Consider the following 14,963-nt stretch of genomic DNA (forward strand, 5'->3'; position numbering starts at 1 on the left):
TTTTAAGACCAAACTTCTTAAAGAATGCAAACCGAAAGTCTTAACAAAATAACCAAAGAACAAAACTGAGCAGACCCCCAGCTCGACCACGTCCAGACCATTAGGGTCTGTCCTTAAACACAATGGCTCAGTGCGTTTCCAAGACCGCTGGCTGGCCTCCGGCCGGGTTCTAAAGGGCAAGCATCGCTCAGGGCTGCTCAGGGCTGCTCTAGGCAGGCCATTCGAGACCCAAGGCCACCTGCTGTGGCGGGACACAGCTCCCGTCCTTTGGAGGGGCCTGACCCTGGGGGTTTGGCAGAAGGGGCCCTGTCGCATCAAACCCCGAGAAGGTGCCAGGAGCCTCTGCCTCTACAGGCTGATCGGAACTCAAGCTCGTGTGTCCACAGCAGGCCCTTGACCAAGGGGCCACAGGCCTGCACACTGGAGGACACCTGGTCGCACAGCCTCAGCAGGAGGTAAAGACAGGAGGCGCTGCGAACCCAGGCTCTGCCTGCAGCCCACGTGCCTGGGGCTGGGCTGGTCCTGGACACGTCACAGGTGCCTTTCTGGGTGGAGTTTTGATTTTGCCATTTTTGACGGAGTTATCAGGGAGGTGCAGTGACGTGCATGCCAGTAAATCTTAGCACGTGCAGCTCCGTGGATCTCTGCCCGCACAGACAGGCATTCTAACACAGTCACACTCAGTTATTTCCACAGCCAGATAAAGCAAGGTGGATAAAAGTATTTTTTTAACAATTTCAAGGTCCAAAGACATGCTGTTGGCAACAAGCTTATAAATAAAGATTCTGTCCCATGAAACAAGCCACTGGCTCCTCAGGGTCAGGACTTGGGAGCCACCAGCCCCCAGGCGTGAGCAGGGCTCGGATGGAACAGACTCAGAGCTGTCCTCAGTCCTCACGTGCTTACAGAGCCTCTGCCTGCACCCAACAGCCTCCTCCCGGGCGTCACGGAGGAGCAGGGGGCTGAGTGCGAGGCGGGCCGGCAGACGCCCCCATGTGCTCCGGGAAGGACACAGAGCAGCTCGGGGAGCAGCTGTGCCAACAGTGACCACACCACCATGTCCCTCTGCACCCATCACCCACCCCAACCACCATTCGCCGCAGGTAGAGGGCACGGCACACGGGAAACCAACCCAGGAAACGCCAGCCGAGGGCCGGGGACGGACTGAATGGGGGCCACCCCTCCATAAACTCCAAAGGGAGAGAGACCAAGAGGGACCTTCAGAGGAGGAGGGGCTGCAAGGACCAGGGTTTTTAAAGGCACAGTAAGCCTTGGTGATCGGAAAGCGGGGAGCAGGCGAGTCCCACAGGTGAGGGCAGCAGTGGTCCTGAGGGTGGGGGCTGGCCAGGCCCTACCTTCTCAGGTGGATGGGGGTCAGGAGCATGTCTGCCTACAGCAACTCCCTAATCCATGTGTTTACCAACTTCCTGGCTTTGTACTGTATTGTAGACTTTTTTAAATGCAGTAATGGCAAGGGCCCATTGGAAGGATCAGAAGTTTGAATTTCTCAAGCCTCTGAGATCCTTCCGCACAAGGGGTTTCCAATGAAAGGCGCGCAGGCGGAAGTGACATATGGTACGGGGGGGGGGGGGGGGGGGGGGATTTGGGGGAAAAGCCCGTGGAGACCTGCCAGGAGGAGGCAGTGGCGGATGGACTCTCAGGCCAGGCCGCCCACTTAGCTTCTGGAGAAACTGCAGGTCAGTTGACAAAACATCAAGTTGTGATTTTGGTGTGTAACTTGGAAGGAAATTTTCAAAACTGAGCACATCACTGCTACAGCAAAACTGCGTTTACACAACCTACTTACACATGCGACCCAGGTTCCCAACACTCACGTCCACAAACACCAGGAGCAGAACCAAGGGAGACCCCACCTGGCGCAGGCCTCCGCGGCTCGGCCGCCTCACGAGGAGACGCGCCCGGTACAGGTGGCTGCTGGCCGAGAAGCTTCAAGCCTGGAGTGTGTACAAGCAAGTGCGACCACCTGACTAGGAAGCAACCTCAACACGAAGTCCCGCGAGAGCGCAGACTGGCGTGGGGGCAGCAGTGGGCAGCCGAGCCCCAGCCTGATTGGAGGACGCCTGGCACTGCCAGTTCCCCAGGACTCGCTGTCAGCAGTGATGTGCCTTTTAACACATACCCTCCCTCGATGGCCCAGAAATTACACCTTCCCACTATCTGGGGTGGAAACACGGGACTTCAGCTAAAGAATGGGGATGGTGCAGCCGCTTTCACAACGACTTCGAGGGGTGCTACCCAGACGCCTCAGGAGGAAGGCCGACGCAATGTGCTGGGCATCCGGCTGACCAAGGGAGGGGAAACCTCGGAGCTCCAGGTACAGAGGTCACCGGGGTGCACATGTCCACGCCCCCAGCCAAGCCTCGCCATCATCCAGACCCACCGAGGTGGCTGCCTGCAGTGGGGGTCTCCCCTCAGCTCACTAACCAAGAACTGAAGTTCCTGAGATCAGGAACTAGGCAGAGCCCAATTTTATTAGAAATCCCACCAGATGCTCACCTCAGTGAAGCAGCCTGACCTTGCCCAGCGCCCCAGAGCCCCCCTCCGTGGCCCTGCTGGGGTGGACCTCTGCAAACCAGCACCTCTTGGCCCACAACATTGGGAAAAGGGAAGGATCCGCTGGACAGAGGGCCGAGTGGACACTCGTTTGCAGCCCCCACAGGGAAGACGGCCCAGGCAAGAACAGACACGACTTCTGGGTGGGGAAGAGGAGCAGGGGGCCACATGGCCTCCCAAGGTCTCCCAGCCTCAGGCCAGAGGCCAGAAGAAACAAAGGCAGAAATCGTCCGAGATGCTGGGGACACCTTAGGCACCAAGTAGGAGACATCACTGCATCCAGACCGGGGCATGCCCGGCGCCCACCTGGCACCTGGACATATTGCCACTAGCAAGGCGGACCCACACCCGAGACGAGGCTGGCTCTACTAAAGGGGAAGGGCTGTCTTCTTTCAAAACAGAACATCTCAGCCCTGGCCAGTGTTGCTTAGTGGCTAGAGCACTGGACCTCGTACCAGAGGGTCTCGGGTTTGATTCCCAGTCAAGAGCATGTCGTACCTGGGTTTCAGATTCGATGCCAGCTGGGGCATGTGCAGGAGGCAGCCAACCCATGAGTCTCTCTCACATCGATGTTTCTCTTTATTCCCCTCTCTCCCTGCCTCTCTCTAAAAAATGGAAAAAATATCCTCCAGTGAGGATTAACCAAAAAAGAAAGGCCACTGCACAGCTGGGATGCCCCGGCCACAGGAGGCTGCCCAGGACAGGGCCTGGCGGAAGGCACAGAAGCATCTTGGACCTTCCTGCTTCGAGGCCAATGGACGACGGAGCCCTCACCGTGCCCACCTGCCCTAGGAGACAGGTCCCACGGGCGGCCCATGGGATCACCCTCAGAGGACACGCCCGTGTGCTTGCTACTTGTGCAGGGCGCATGGGACACGACGTTAGCAAGAGGTGCCTGGGTAGAGGATTGGGGTGTTCTCCTTCCTTCTGCAATAATTTATAAGCTTGAAGGTTTTCCAAGTAAGAGTTGAAATAATGACACCCCTGACCCAATTCCAGACTGTGAGTGCCCGTGGGGGTGCTCCCTCGGTCCGCCTGTCCCACTGTTGACTACTGTGTATGCCCAGGCGACACTAGGCTGGAGTTGGGGTGAGACTGTGTGGCGTTTACCCACTGTCAGTAGTAAGATTCAAATAAACTGTCACCCCATCTCTGCCAAAAGAAAGTGAATACAGTGAGTGAAGAGAAATGGCAAAACTCCTCCATGCTGGGGAGCTCTCCTGGGGACTGAGCCGCTCTGCGTGCAGGGGATGCTGGCCCCGCGCACGGTGAGCACAGCAGACATGCTGAATGTGAGGGACCCCAGGGTGGTCCTGGGAGAGACCACCAGGCAGAAGCCCCAGGAGTAGGTGCCTGAGGGCAGTTCGGGCCGAGGTGTCTAAAAGGTTGATGAGCATGGAGCACTCCGCCCCCGGCACTGCACTCAGCAGCACTAATTTTAGTTCGACAGGCACCTCTCGGGAGTCAAATGCAGCCGAAGCGCACACTGACACCACGATGAGCTACGCAGGCTTTAGCGCCGGATCTGATCCCGGCACTACTTTATTTTCACTCACTTTGGCTCTTCTATGAAAACAAATCTGCTCACCAGATGGCCCACATCCCACTCCACTGCAGGACGCCCTTTCGGGCTGGACCAAGACAGACTCACAAGGAGACACCCAGTTCCCCCGAATTAAAACCAAGGAAAGGGGCCCTGGCTGAGTAGCGTCATCCCAATAGGCCAAGGTTGCAGGTTCAATCCCCAGTGTTTCTCTCTCTCCCCCTCCTTCTAAAGATCAATCAGCAAATAAATAAATTTAATAAAAACTTTAATAAAACCAAGGAAAGTGATGAAGTTATAGGAGGGAGAGATCATCTGAGACAGCACTCAGGCCAACACCCACACAAGGGCTTCTCGCCTGCACACTGAAAATCCTCAGCCACCAGGACACAGGCGTCTGGCAATAACGGAAACACGGCCCTGCAAGTGCACACGACCAGCACTTTTCAGTTTGGGTTTAATGCTTCTTTCCAGAGTAGCCACTACACAGGCCACTGGGGACCCTGGGGCGCTGCCTCCCTCGGCAGCGGGGCTCCATGACTGCCCCCCGCGGGCATCCGCAGGAGCACACACATGGCCCTGTTGCTAGGGGCACCCAGAAAAGGGCTTCCACATTGCTCCCAGCATGTCTCGTGTCCCCAGTACACGGCACTTTTATAAAATACAGTAAGATTAACTGCCAGACAGCAAAGCCTGTGGCCACAAACACTTGTCCAGGTACGTCCTTTATCTCCACTCCAAACTGTAATGAAGTTTATCCCTAAATTAGGAAAACAAAAACACGAAACGTGAGCCAGACCACACCTTCAGTAGAGGGTTTAGCTGCATCACCTGCTTTGAAATACTTAGGTCCAAAGCACGAGTTTTCTTCTCATTCAGGCCTGGGCACCTCAGACGCTCAGGTGTGTGCATTTTCCACCTGCGAACGCTTCCTCCTGAGCCCACGGGCAGCCCAGTGCACACTTCCTGGAGCTGGTACTCACCAGGGGCTGGACACAAGGAAGGGAGCACTTCCGACTTCCGACTTTTCAATTTGTTAGGTCGTATTTTCTGTTTTGCTTACTTCAATTTCAGTAAAGCTGAAATTTTTAGGGCAGTTAAAACAGAAGCTCTTGATACAAATCCTACACTTTTTGACTCAGGTAGAAATCCAAGTTAGGTTGACGGCCCGGGCCTGTGTTGCTGAAGTGCTAGAGCACTTCAATCCCACCGGTCTGGGCCCGTGTGGGACGTAACCAATTGATACACCTCTCATACATCAGCTTCTTTCTCTACCTCTCTCTCCCCCTCCCACTCTTTCTAAAAATCAATAGAAAATAAAGAATTATTTTTTTAAAATAAAATCTTAAAAAGAAAATCAATGGAAAAACTACCCTCAGGTGAAGAATAGCCCAGCTGGCATGGCTCTGTGGCTGAGCGTCGACCTATGGACCAGGAGGTCACGGGTTCGATTCCCAGTCAGGGCACATGCCCAGGTTGCGGGCTCCAACCCCCGTGAGGGGCGTGCAGGAGGCAGCCGGTCCATGATTCTCATCATTGATGTTTCTCTCTCCCCGCCCATCTCTGAAATCAATAAAAATAAATAAAAATTAATAATAAAATGCATCTTGGGTTCAATTCCCGGTCAAGGGCATGTACCTGGGTTGCAGGTATGATCCCCACAACCAATCGATGTGTCTCTGTCACATCAGTGTCTCTCTCCCCACTTCCGACCTCCCTCCCACTCTCTCTAGAGATCAATGGGAAAAATATCCTCACTCCTTGGGTAAGGATTTAAGTAATCATCATCATCATCATCATCATCATCATCGAGCCCTAACCAATAGAGTGCCGGCCTGCGGACTGAAAGGTCCCAGGTTCGATTCCAGTCAAGGGCATGTGCCTTGGTTGCGGGCACATCCCCAGGAGGTGTGCAGGAGGCAACTGATCAATGTTTCTCTCTCATCGATGTTTCTAACTCTCTATCCCTCTCCCTTCCTCTCTGTAAAAAATCAATAAAATATATTTTTAAAACAATAATAATCGATATAATAAAAGCCTCAGCGACTGTTATGGCGGAACGACTGGTCATTATGATGTGCACTGACCACCAGGGGTGTGCCACTCAGGCAGAAGCCAGGCTCACGGTTGGCGAGCCTAGCGGTGGTGGTGTGGCAGAAGCCTCTTCCACCTCCATGGCAGTGCTAAGGAGCAGCAAGCCAAGCACCAAGGAGCAGCAAGCAGGTGGGCGGTAAGGAGCAAGGCAAGAGGGGTGTCCAACTGCCAGCTTAGGTCCAATCCCTCGGGGATCAGGCCTAAGCCGGCAGTCGGACAATCCCCCAAGGGGTCCCAGACTGCGAGGAGAAAGAAAATTAATACCTGGGTGCATTAGAGGAAAAATACAAGAAAAAAAAAGGGCAGAGAACATCTTAATAGAAGAAAACTGGCAGGCGGGGACATCCCCCGAAGGGTCCTGGACTGCAAGAGGGTGCAGGCCGGGCTGAGGGATCGCCCCCGACACCGCCCCCCCCCCCTGCACAAATTTCGTGCACCAGGCCTCTAGTAAAATAAAATAAAAGTCGGGTTTACTGATCTGCAAGAGATGCCTTGGTTTTGACAGTGGTTTTCTCTGAATGAGAGGGATTATGAGCACTTTTTTCTCACTTTACTTTGAATTTACTGATTCTGTAATAAGTATGTACTACTCTGTAAAAGAAAAAAGATTTCATTTCAGGGGGAAAACCCGTGTTTCTCATTCTTAATACAAAGTAAGTGCTTGCTCTTCTCAGGACAAAACCAGTATTCTAGATGGCAGATCCCACCACACTCATAACCTATTAGATACTGTGACAAAAATCGTGACACATTAAAACCAAACTATATAGTTTAAAAAAAAAAAAAAAGTATGTATTTTAATCACAGGTTGGTAAGCATGAATTATTTTACACCACAGACATACCGGAAAACAATACAAAAAGTAATATTCAACATATTGAAGGTAATTTTTACATAATAAAAGTACCCTAGTACTCTGTGTGGGGAGCCCAAATTCAGGCCCTGTTCCTCATAACTCGGTCCCTGGTCCCAGAACTCGGTCCCTGGTCCCAGAACTCAGTCCCTGGTCCCAGAACTCAGTCCCTGGTCCTAGAACTCAGTCCCTGGTCCCAGAACTCAGGCCCTGTTTGGGTGCCATATGTGGGGAGCCGGCACGGCCATGGCATACTCAGCCCCAGGGTGCCTTATGTGCCGTGCCAACTCAGCCTGGTTCAGTGACCCTGAGTGGGGGCGATGAAAGGCTTAGAAAAGACAGATATGAGAATGAAAGCTGGGTCTCGGTGGGACGCTGCTCCCAGATGGAGAGACAGCGACAGCGCCCACAAGCCGTGTCTTTATTTTATAGCGGATGCCACGGGGCAAAGTAAGGGCGTGATCAAGTTGTTTACAACATTCTCATTAGTTTCAATCCCACTCCACTACATGCACCTGAACTCTATCACTCAGGCACGTGAGGCCATGTGTTCGGACCACGGGCTCAAGCTCACAACTATAGCTGTTGGTTATAATTGTGCTGGGAGGGCTCTGCCCTCCAAGCTGGGACTTGCACGTGGCCATGAGAGGACTGTGCCCTCTCAGTAGTCCAAGGCTTGAACCTGTCCAAACACTCTGGCCGCGCCCCACACTGTTATCCACTCGATCTGTAAGTAAATACAACTTTATTTATATGTGCCTTTCAAATAACAAGATAGTCAGGTAACAACATGTATCATATCAGCTGTTCTACAAGCAGACACCCATTTTGGTGTGTAACTTGGAAGGAAATTTTGGACATCAGACAGGCGCATCTGAAATCCTCACTTCACCAGCTCAATGCTTTACTTCCTTAACCAAAGGCTTTAAAGCCCCATGCCCTGCTACACAGAAAGTGTGCCACTTCCTCAAACTCAAGGAAATGCTGGAGTGGGGACGTCTGCTCTCCCAGACTCACAGGGCACTTGCTGGCTCTCAAGTCACTTACCTAGTGGTCTGAACAAGAGCATCTGAAAGGTAACGGAGTAAGAGGAGCAGGCAAAGAGGCGGGAACAAGTTCGGGCACAGGAGCCAACAAAGGGCAAGAGCGAGGCAGGGCCTGCCCACAAAAGGCGCCAGCAGAACCCGGACCCCACCACTGTGGACCGCTCTAGGTCAGAGAGCCCTGCACTGACCAGGCAATGTTCGCATCGCAAAGGAAACGGTCAAGAAAGCCAGAAAGACTGTCACTCAACAGGAAGGTGGCCAGCCCTCCCTCCCCATAGCTCATGTCAGCCCCACTCTGATCTCCACCCTAGTGTCTCCTTTCTTAGCCACGCTGCTTCACTTTCCGACAAATTACTTTAAAAATCCTACCAGACTCCCAAATGTTGGTGGGAAAGAAAGGTGAGGAAGAGCATTTTATTGTCAAAGAAGGCGACCACACCTGGACTACAGGGCCCCAGACCAGTCACTGCAGGCAGTGTAGCCTTGGTCACCCTGGCAGCGTCGGGCTTACCCCATGGGCCAGTGCAGGCATGAAGAAAACCACATATCCTCTCGGGTCTAATAGACTCAAGTCTTTTGCAACATCCATGCTCCATTCACAAAGCGGTGCATGAATACGGCCACATTTCAGAGGACCACAAGGAAGCTCCATAAACAGAAGGTACGAGGATGGTGTAACAGCCCTGCGGACCTCTCCCTAGCACCCCCATTCTAGGCTCATCTTGACCCCCCACCACCTGCACGTGCTTACCTCTGGGGGGGGATGTACGGAGCACACACAGGTGGCAGGGCCGCACAGGGCTCACTCAGTGTTTTCTTTGCCTTTTTTGCTTTCTTCCTGACCTTGGATGTGGACCTAACCGTTTTGACTGAGCTGTCTTTTCGACACACACCGTTTTTCATTTCGACATCCCCATAAATGTTCAGAGGCCTTCGGATACAGCCAGGGGGCGTGTGTACGTCACAGTAAGCGGTCTTTCTGACAGAGAAGGTTGTGGTGCCCCCAGTCAGTTCTTTCACGGGCTCCATTTTCATGTAGAGGCCGGCCTTTTGGGCACAAGTCACATGGAAGGCTGTGTAGCAGTTGGCCTTGTGGCACTGGATGCAGGCGCCCACACCCTTCTGTTTGCAGAGGTAGCATGTCAGCTTCCACCGGGCGGGAGGAATGTTCCTCACACCATCGATGGGCTCAATGAACACTGTGTTGGCAAAGCCAACCTCGGGGATCCACAGGGCGCACACCACGTGGCCCCAGCGGTCATCATCAGTCTTTTTGAAGGCACCTCCCTTGTTGGGACACAGCACACAGTCCGCGGGACGGGCCCGGGACTGCAGGCAGTGTCGGCACAGCCACTGGCCCTCAGGGATGTAGGGGACCCCATAGCACTCCTGGTGCACGGCCAGGTTGCACATGTCACAGAAGAGGATCACGTTGCTGTTCTGGCACTCACCGTCCATGCAGATGCAGCACACGGCATCCTCGTCGATCAGGGACTGCTGCTCCCCCTGCTTCTGGTTCTCGCAGTAAGACTCCTTCTCGAAGCGGTCCATCAGGAACTCAAACACGCTCTGCGACACGGCCGCCACGCAGTCGCCCTTGCGCTTCTCGTTGACGATCTCCAGCCAGGCATAGTCCTCCTCGTCCATGTCATACTCCACCTCGTTGTCCAGCTCCTCGGCTGACTTCTCCACAAACTTGTAGTACATGGGGGGCCTCCTGGGGGCGGACGGGGGGCTGTACTCCACGATCCGCACCTTGGGCTCCGGAAGTGCGCTGGCAGAGGCCGGGGCGCCATGGGTGCTGGGAAGGGCCTCGCTCTTCTTTTTGACTCTGTTGTTTTTGTGGCGCTTAGTTCTTAAGCACACCGGTGGTCTCTCGCTGTTCTCTTTATTGCTGTTGCATTCACTCATTTCCTGAGCAGTGAGGTCATCTTCTAATATGATCTCCAGGGGATCAAAAATACTAATCCTGTGCAGGCGCCCCTCAATCTCTATCTCCACCATCCTCTGCGCTTGTGCGTAGGTCAGGGTCTCTCGCGTCGGGGAGTGCTTAGTACTGCATGGGGAGGAAGGGTGCCTCGCTGCAGCGCCTCGATGACATCGTCCTTTCCTCCTCATTTGGTACCGACTCCCTGGAACAGAGCAGAGGTGGAGTTAGCTGAGAAAACCACCAAGCACCTTGGGCAGAGCTGGCTGACCCACTCACACGGAGTAAAAACTTCCGGCAAACGTAGTCTTGAGGCCTCCAAAATCACTCATCCCAAGACTCACCGTCCCCAACAGGCCAATCCTCCCCAGGGACTTCAGGACCAGGGGCTAGGAGTGTCCTAGAGAGGCACGTGCGTGATGAGTCCCCCGTGCCCTCTGATGCCCACTGCTCACCAGCCACCACCGAGACCAAGCCAAGGTCACTGAGGTGCTGGGAACAGCCCTCAGGAGTGAGTCTCAGCCCTGAGCCAGAGAAGCCCACACACAGGTCAGACTCCAGCAGGTATGGAGGTTGTGACCATGAGACAAGGGTGCTCAGCGGCTCCCTGCTCATGACCTATGACCCCCAGGACCCACCTTCTCCCCCCTGCTGCTGCCCAGGAGTGCCTCTGGAGCCCAGTGCACCATCCTGACCGCAGCCTGTCCTCCTTCCTCTCCATGAACATGTCCCCCACGCCTACATTGAGACACAGGGCCACCAACCACACACCAAGAGCCAAGGGAGGAGCCGCATACTGATCTAAGGGACAGTCTTCACCCCCAGGAGGCCCCAACCCAGCTTCTGCAGGGCCTCAGCAGAGACCGCCATGAAAACCCCCCATGGGCAGTCAGCCGGCCCTTCCCCTCGGGGGCACTTCTCAGCTGTTGGCTTGACCAGTGCCGGGCCAGGCCCTCCCCCTCATGTACACAGGACAGCGACAGCGTGCCCAGGGACAGCATCTCTGCTCCCGCTCCACAGCAAGGGCCCCCCGAGAACCCGCACTGCCTGCAGAGCCCCCACTATGGGTTTGCAGGCAATGGCTCAGGTACCTGAATCCTTGGCCAGAGGTTTATCATTTGCTCCTTTCAGCCTGCACTGTCCGTCACTGACCACTGCCCCCTAGAGTGTCCGTCACCTTAGGAACTGACAACAAGGACCGCTCTCGGACCTCTACACTCGCCTCCAAACAACGATGTACTGACAGAAAGCAAAGGGATACTTAGGAGACTGACTTCAAACTAACAGCTGCATGTGGCGGCCAGGGCGGGGCCTGAACCACAGCCTCGCCCTCCAGCTGGTCTTTGGGAAAAGCCCTCAACAGGCTTCCTAAGCCCTGAAAGCAAAGCCCGGAGCCCCTCCCTGCACTTTGTACGCCAGGCCCTCAGGAGGGCGGTGTTTTCTCTTTTGTCCAATGGAAATCCACACTTTGACATTAATTCCTTGTAAAGTGAAGCATGGCAAACCCCATGGTCAGCCAAACCCCGACTCACCTGCACTCAGGGCCTCCATGTGAGCCGGGAACCCAGCCCTCGCTCCCGGGGAAGGGTCAACAAAGGCACCGCCCAGCCGGCCAGACCTGTACTCCCCTGGGAGGCGAGCCGGGCGTGTCCCCAGCAGTGGGTGCCCCAGCCTACCCGGAGGGGACCCTCGTGCACCCCGGGGCAGGTTCACAGGGGTGTCATTACCGAGGTGGGGCAGGAGCAACAGCTGCTTACTCACCGGATTAAAAGCAAACATGTAATTTTCTCCTCTACAGTCCAGTACCAATAGCTCTACCCACAACCCACCCTCAAAACCACTGTCCCGATGGGCGCGGAAGCTCCACCTGAAGCCCTTCTGCGGGGACTTCACCCCCACCTGCTGGTCAGGGCCGCTCCTCACCTGGAAATGTCCCTGTGACGGGAAAGGAGGCCTTGAGCAACCCCACCCAGCACAGTAACCCGCCACCCGCCACCCACCACCCACCACCCACCATTCCCACCACCCGCCACCCGCCACCTGCCTGCCCACCATTCCCACCACCCGCCTGCCCGCCATTCCCACCACTCACCTGCCCACCACCCACCACCCGCCTGCCCACCACCCACCACCCACCATTCCCACACCAGCCGGCTCTGCATTCGGCCCTCTGGCTCCAGCCGCCCCTGGGCACGCTGCACAGGGACCAGCATTTCCAGGGGGAAGGGACCAGCGAGGACAAGCAGCAAAGCCTCTCCAGACACCATTCTGCTGGACACGCCCACCCGGGAAGGCCGTGTGGGCCCGGAGGGGCCGGCTCCGCCCTGAGATCAGCTCGCAGGTCAGGGTCCCCCACCGGCTCCCGCCGATGCCCGGCTGGGAGTGGGGGCAGGAGCCGCGCACACCTCCGAGCTGTGCCGTGACCACGGCGCTCAGGCCCGGGGAGCAGCCAGCACCCAAGTCTACACCCCGCGTGGGGCGGCTTCCCGGCGCCGGACGTGGGTCGGAACCCACTGCGCTCCCAGCGGCACCTTCTGCAAACGGGGCCTCACAGAGTTCCGTGTGCACAGCAGGGCCCGGCGCCGGGCACGAGTCCACTCCGCCCGGAAGCGGGAGGGAGCCTCCCCGCGCGGCCGGCGGCCTGACCTTGCGCCCCCGGCTCCCCGTCGGGCTCCCGGTCCCGGAGGAACCTCGCCGTCGGGCCTGCGGGCAGGCGCCCGCCCCGGCGGAGCGTCCGAGCGTCTGTTACATAAGGAGACCCGCGGGCGCGACCAGGGCGCCCGGCCGGCTCGGCTCGGCCCGCTCTCGCGCCGGTCCCGCCCCGCAGAGGCCGCCCCCGCGCCGCCCCAGCCGGAGGCCTGCAGGGCGGGCGGGCCCGGAACCAGCCCGCAGCGAGCCCGGCCCCCGCCCCGGCCTCCCCGATCCCCGGCCCACAATCCGGCCTCCCGCGCCCCGCCGCCCCGGCCCGGCCTCGGCCCCACGACCCCGATCCCGCCGCCGGGCCTCCCAGCGGCCGGGCCTCGCCGCCAACCCGGCTTCGCGCCCTGCGGCCGCCGCCCGCGGACAATGCGCCGCCGCCGCGGCCTCCAACATGGCGGCGGCCCGCACCGGCGGCCGGGGCCCGCGAGGCGGCGGCGGCGACCCAGCCCGGCCCCCCCACTCACCTTCGGGGCCGCGGGAGCCGGCGGGCGGGCGCGGGGGCCGGCGCGGCCGAGGCGGCGCTAATGGCGCCCGCGGCTCCTCCGCCAACGGCCGCGCAGGCCCGGCGCCGCCGCTCCGGGCGCGGGCTTCCGGCGGGGGCTCCTGGCGGCGGCGGCGGGAGGGGAGCCGGGGCCCGGCCGGCGGCGGGAAGGGGAGCGGGGCGCGGGCGGGCTCGGTGCTCGGACGCCCGGGCCGGCTCGCTCGCTCCCCAGCGGAGGAAACAATGCGGCGAGCGCTCCGCCCGGCGCGCTGCGTGGGGACGTGCCCCGCCCGCCGCCGTGACGCGACGTCGGGGGAGGCGCGGGGGCGGGGCCTGAGGGGCGGGGCCTGTGAGGGGCGGCCAGACGCGGGGCTGAGGGGAGGCCGGAAGCGGGGCTGAGGGGGCGGGGCCTGTGAGGGGCGGCCAGACGCGGGGCTGAGGGGAGGCCGGAAGCGGGGCTGAGGGGGCGGGGCCTGTGAGGGGCGCTGGGCGCGGGGCTGAGGGGAGGCCGGAAGCTGGATGAGGGGGCGGGGTCTGTGAGGGGCGCTGGGCGCGGGGCTGAGGGGATGCCGGAAGCTGGATGAGGGGCGTGTGAGGGCGCCGGGCGTGGGGCTGAGGGATGAGGGGCGGCCGGACTCGGGAATGAGGGGCTGAGGGGCTGGGCCTGAGGGAGGGTAGACCCCAGGGCTGGGGGCCTGTGAGGGGGCGGGGCCTGTGAGGGGCGCCGGACGCGGGGTTGAGGGGCGTGTGAGGGCGCCGGTAGCCGGGCTGAGGGATGAGGCGCCGAGGGGCTGGGCCTGAGGGAGGGTAGACCCCAGGACTGGGGGCCTCCGGGCATCCGCAGGGGGAAGGAGCAGGGCGGACAGACCTGAGGGGTGCTGGTTGAGGGGGTGCCTGGGGGGACCCCAGCCGGGAGGAGACCTAAGAAGTGGGTGTGGGGGCTGGACCAGAAGCAAGGGGACTCTGGACAGGGGCACCTGGGGCGGGACTAGAGGGAGGGAACCCCCGTGGTGGGCGGAGGAGGGCAGTGGACACGGGGTGGGGGAGGGGCCCTGAAAGGGGGGAGGGGAGAAGCAGGTGGGCGCACTGGTCCCCCTGATCGCAGTGTCCTGGGGCTCCTGGGGGGGCGGGGCTGGGAGGGTTCTGCCTCTGCGCAGGCCTCAAAGCCGAGCTTGTTGGAAATTAAGTTCCCGAACCTTGTTTAAACTCTAAAATTCAGTTGTTTTTGTGACAGTTTTCATCCTGACATTAAGTCCCAAAATGTTCTGAGAAGAGGGAAAAACCTAGACGATTCCTTGGTTTTCTTTATATTTCTGTAAATACTGGAGGCCCAGTGCACTGGTGGGGTCCCTCGGCCTGGCCTGCGGGGATCAGACCGAAACCGGCTCTCTGACATCCCCGAGGGGTCCCGGATTGCGAGAGGGCGGTTCTCGGGTGACACGCCCCTGCGCCCGGGAATTGGGCTCCCTCCTGTTTGGTTCTGGGTGCATCACCCAAGAACCACAGCGGCCAAGTCACCGCAGCTTAGCAGCTCCTGCGTTGTCTGCCCCCTGGTGGTCAGTGCGCATCATAGCTACTGGTCAGATGGTTGCTTAGGCTTTTATATATTTATTGTTATTGATTTCAGAGAGGAAGGGAAAGGGAGAGAGGAATAGAAACATCAATGATGAGAGAGAATCATTGATTGGCTGCCTCCTGCATGCCCCTCACTGGGGATCGAGCCCACAACCCCAGCAGGTGCCCTG

General features: G+C 58.3%; 1 protein-coding gene across 4 annotated transcripts in view; it reads right to left on the reverse strand.

The window, feature by feature from the left end:
• The window catches only part of BRD1 (bromodomain containing 1), a 38,128-nt gene extending 24,691 nt beyond the window's left edge, over positions 1 to 13,437 (reverse strand). For 2 of the 4 annotated variants that reach the window (XM_070411323.1, XM_070411322.1), the window contains exon 1: positions 8,862 to 11,997. In XM_070411323.1, coding sequence (XP_070267424.1) covers positions 8,862 to 10,228 — 1,367 coding nt within the window. In that variant the 5' untranslated portion in view covers positions 10,229 to 11,997. Of the gene's footprint in view, positions 1 to 8,861; positions 11,998 to 12,568; positions 12,582 to 13,201 lie in introns of those variants that run through there. The other 2 variants (XM_070411321.1, XM_070411320.1) reach the window with 2 other exon arrangements.
• Between the last annotated feature and the right edge of the window lie 1,526 nt (positions 13,438 to 14,963).

The sequence above is a fragment of the Myotis yumanensis genome, unplaced genomic scaffold, assembly GCF_028538775.1.
Source record: "Myotis yumanensis isolate MYYU_CA2020_CCGP unplaced genomic scaffold, mMyoYum1.0.hap1 SCAF_3, whole genome shotgun sequence".
Lineage (NCBI taxonomy): Eukaryota > Metazoa > Chordata > Mammalia > Chiroptera > Vespertilionidae > Myotis > Myotis yumanensis.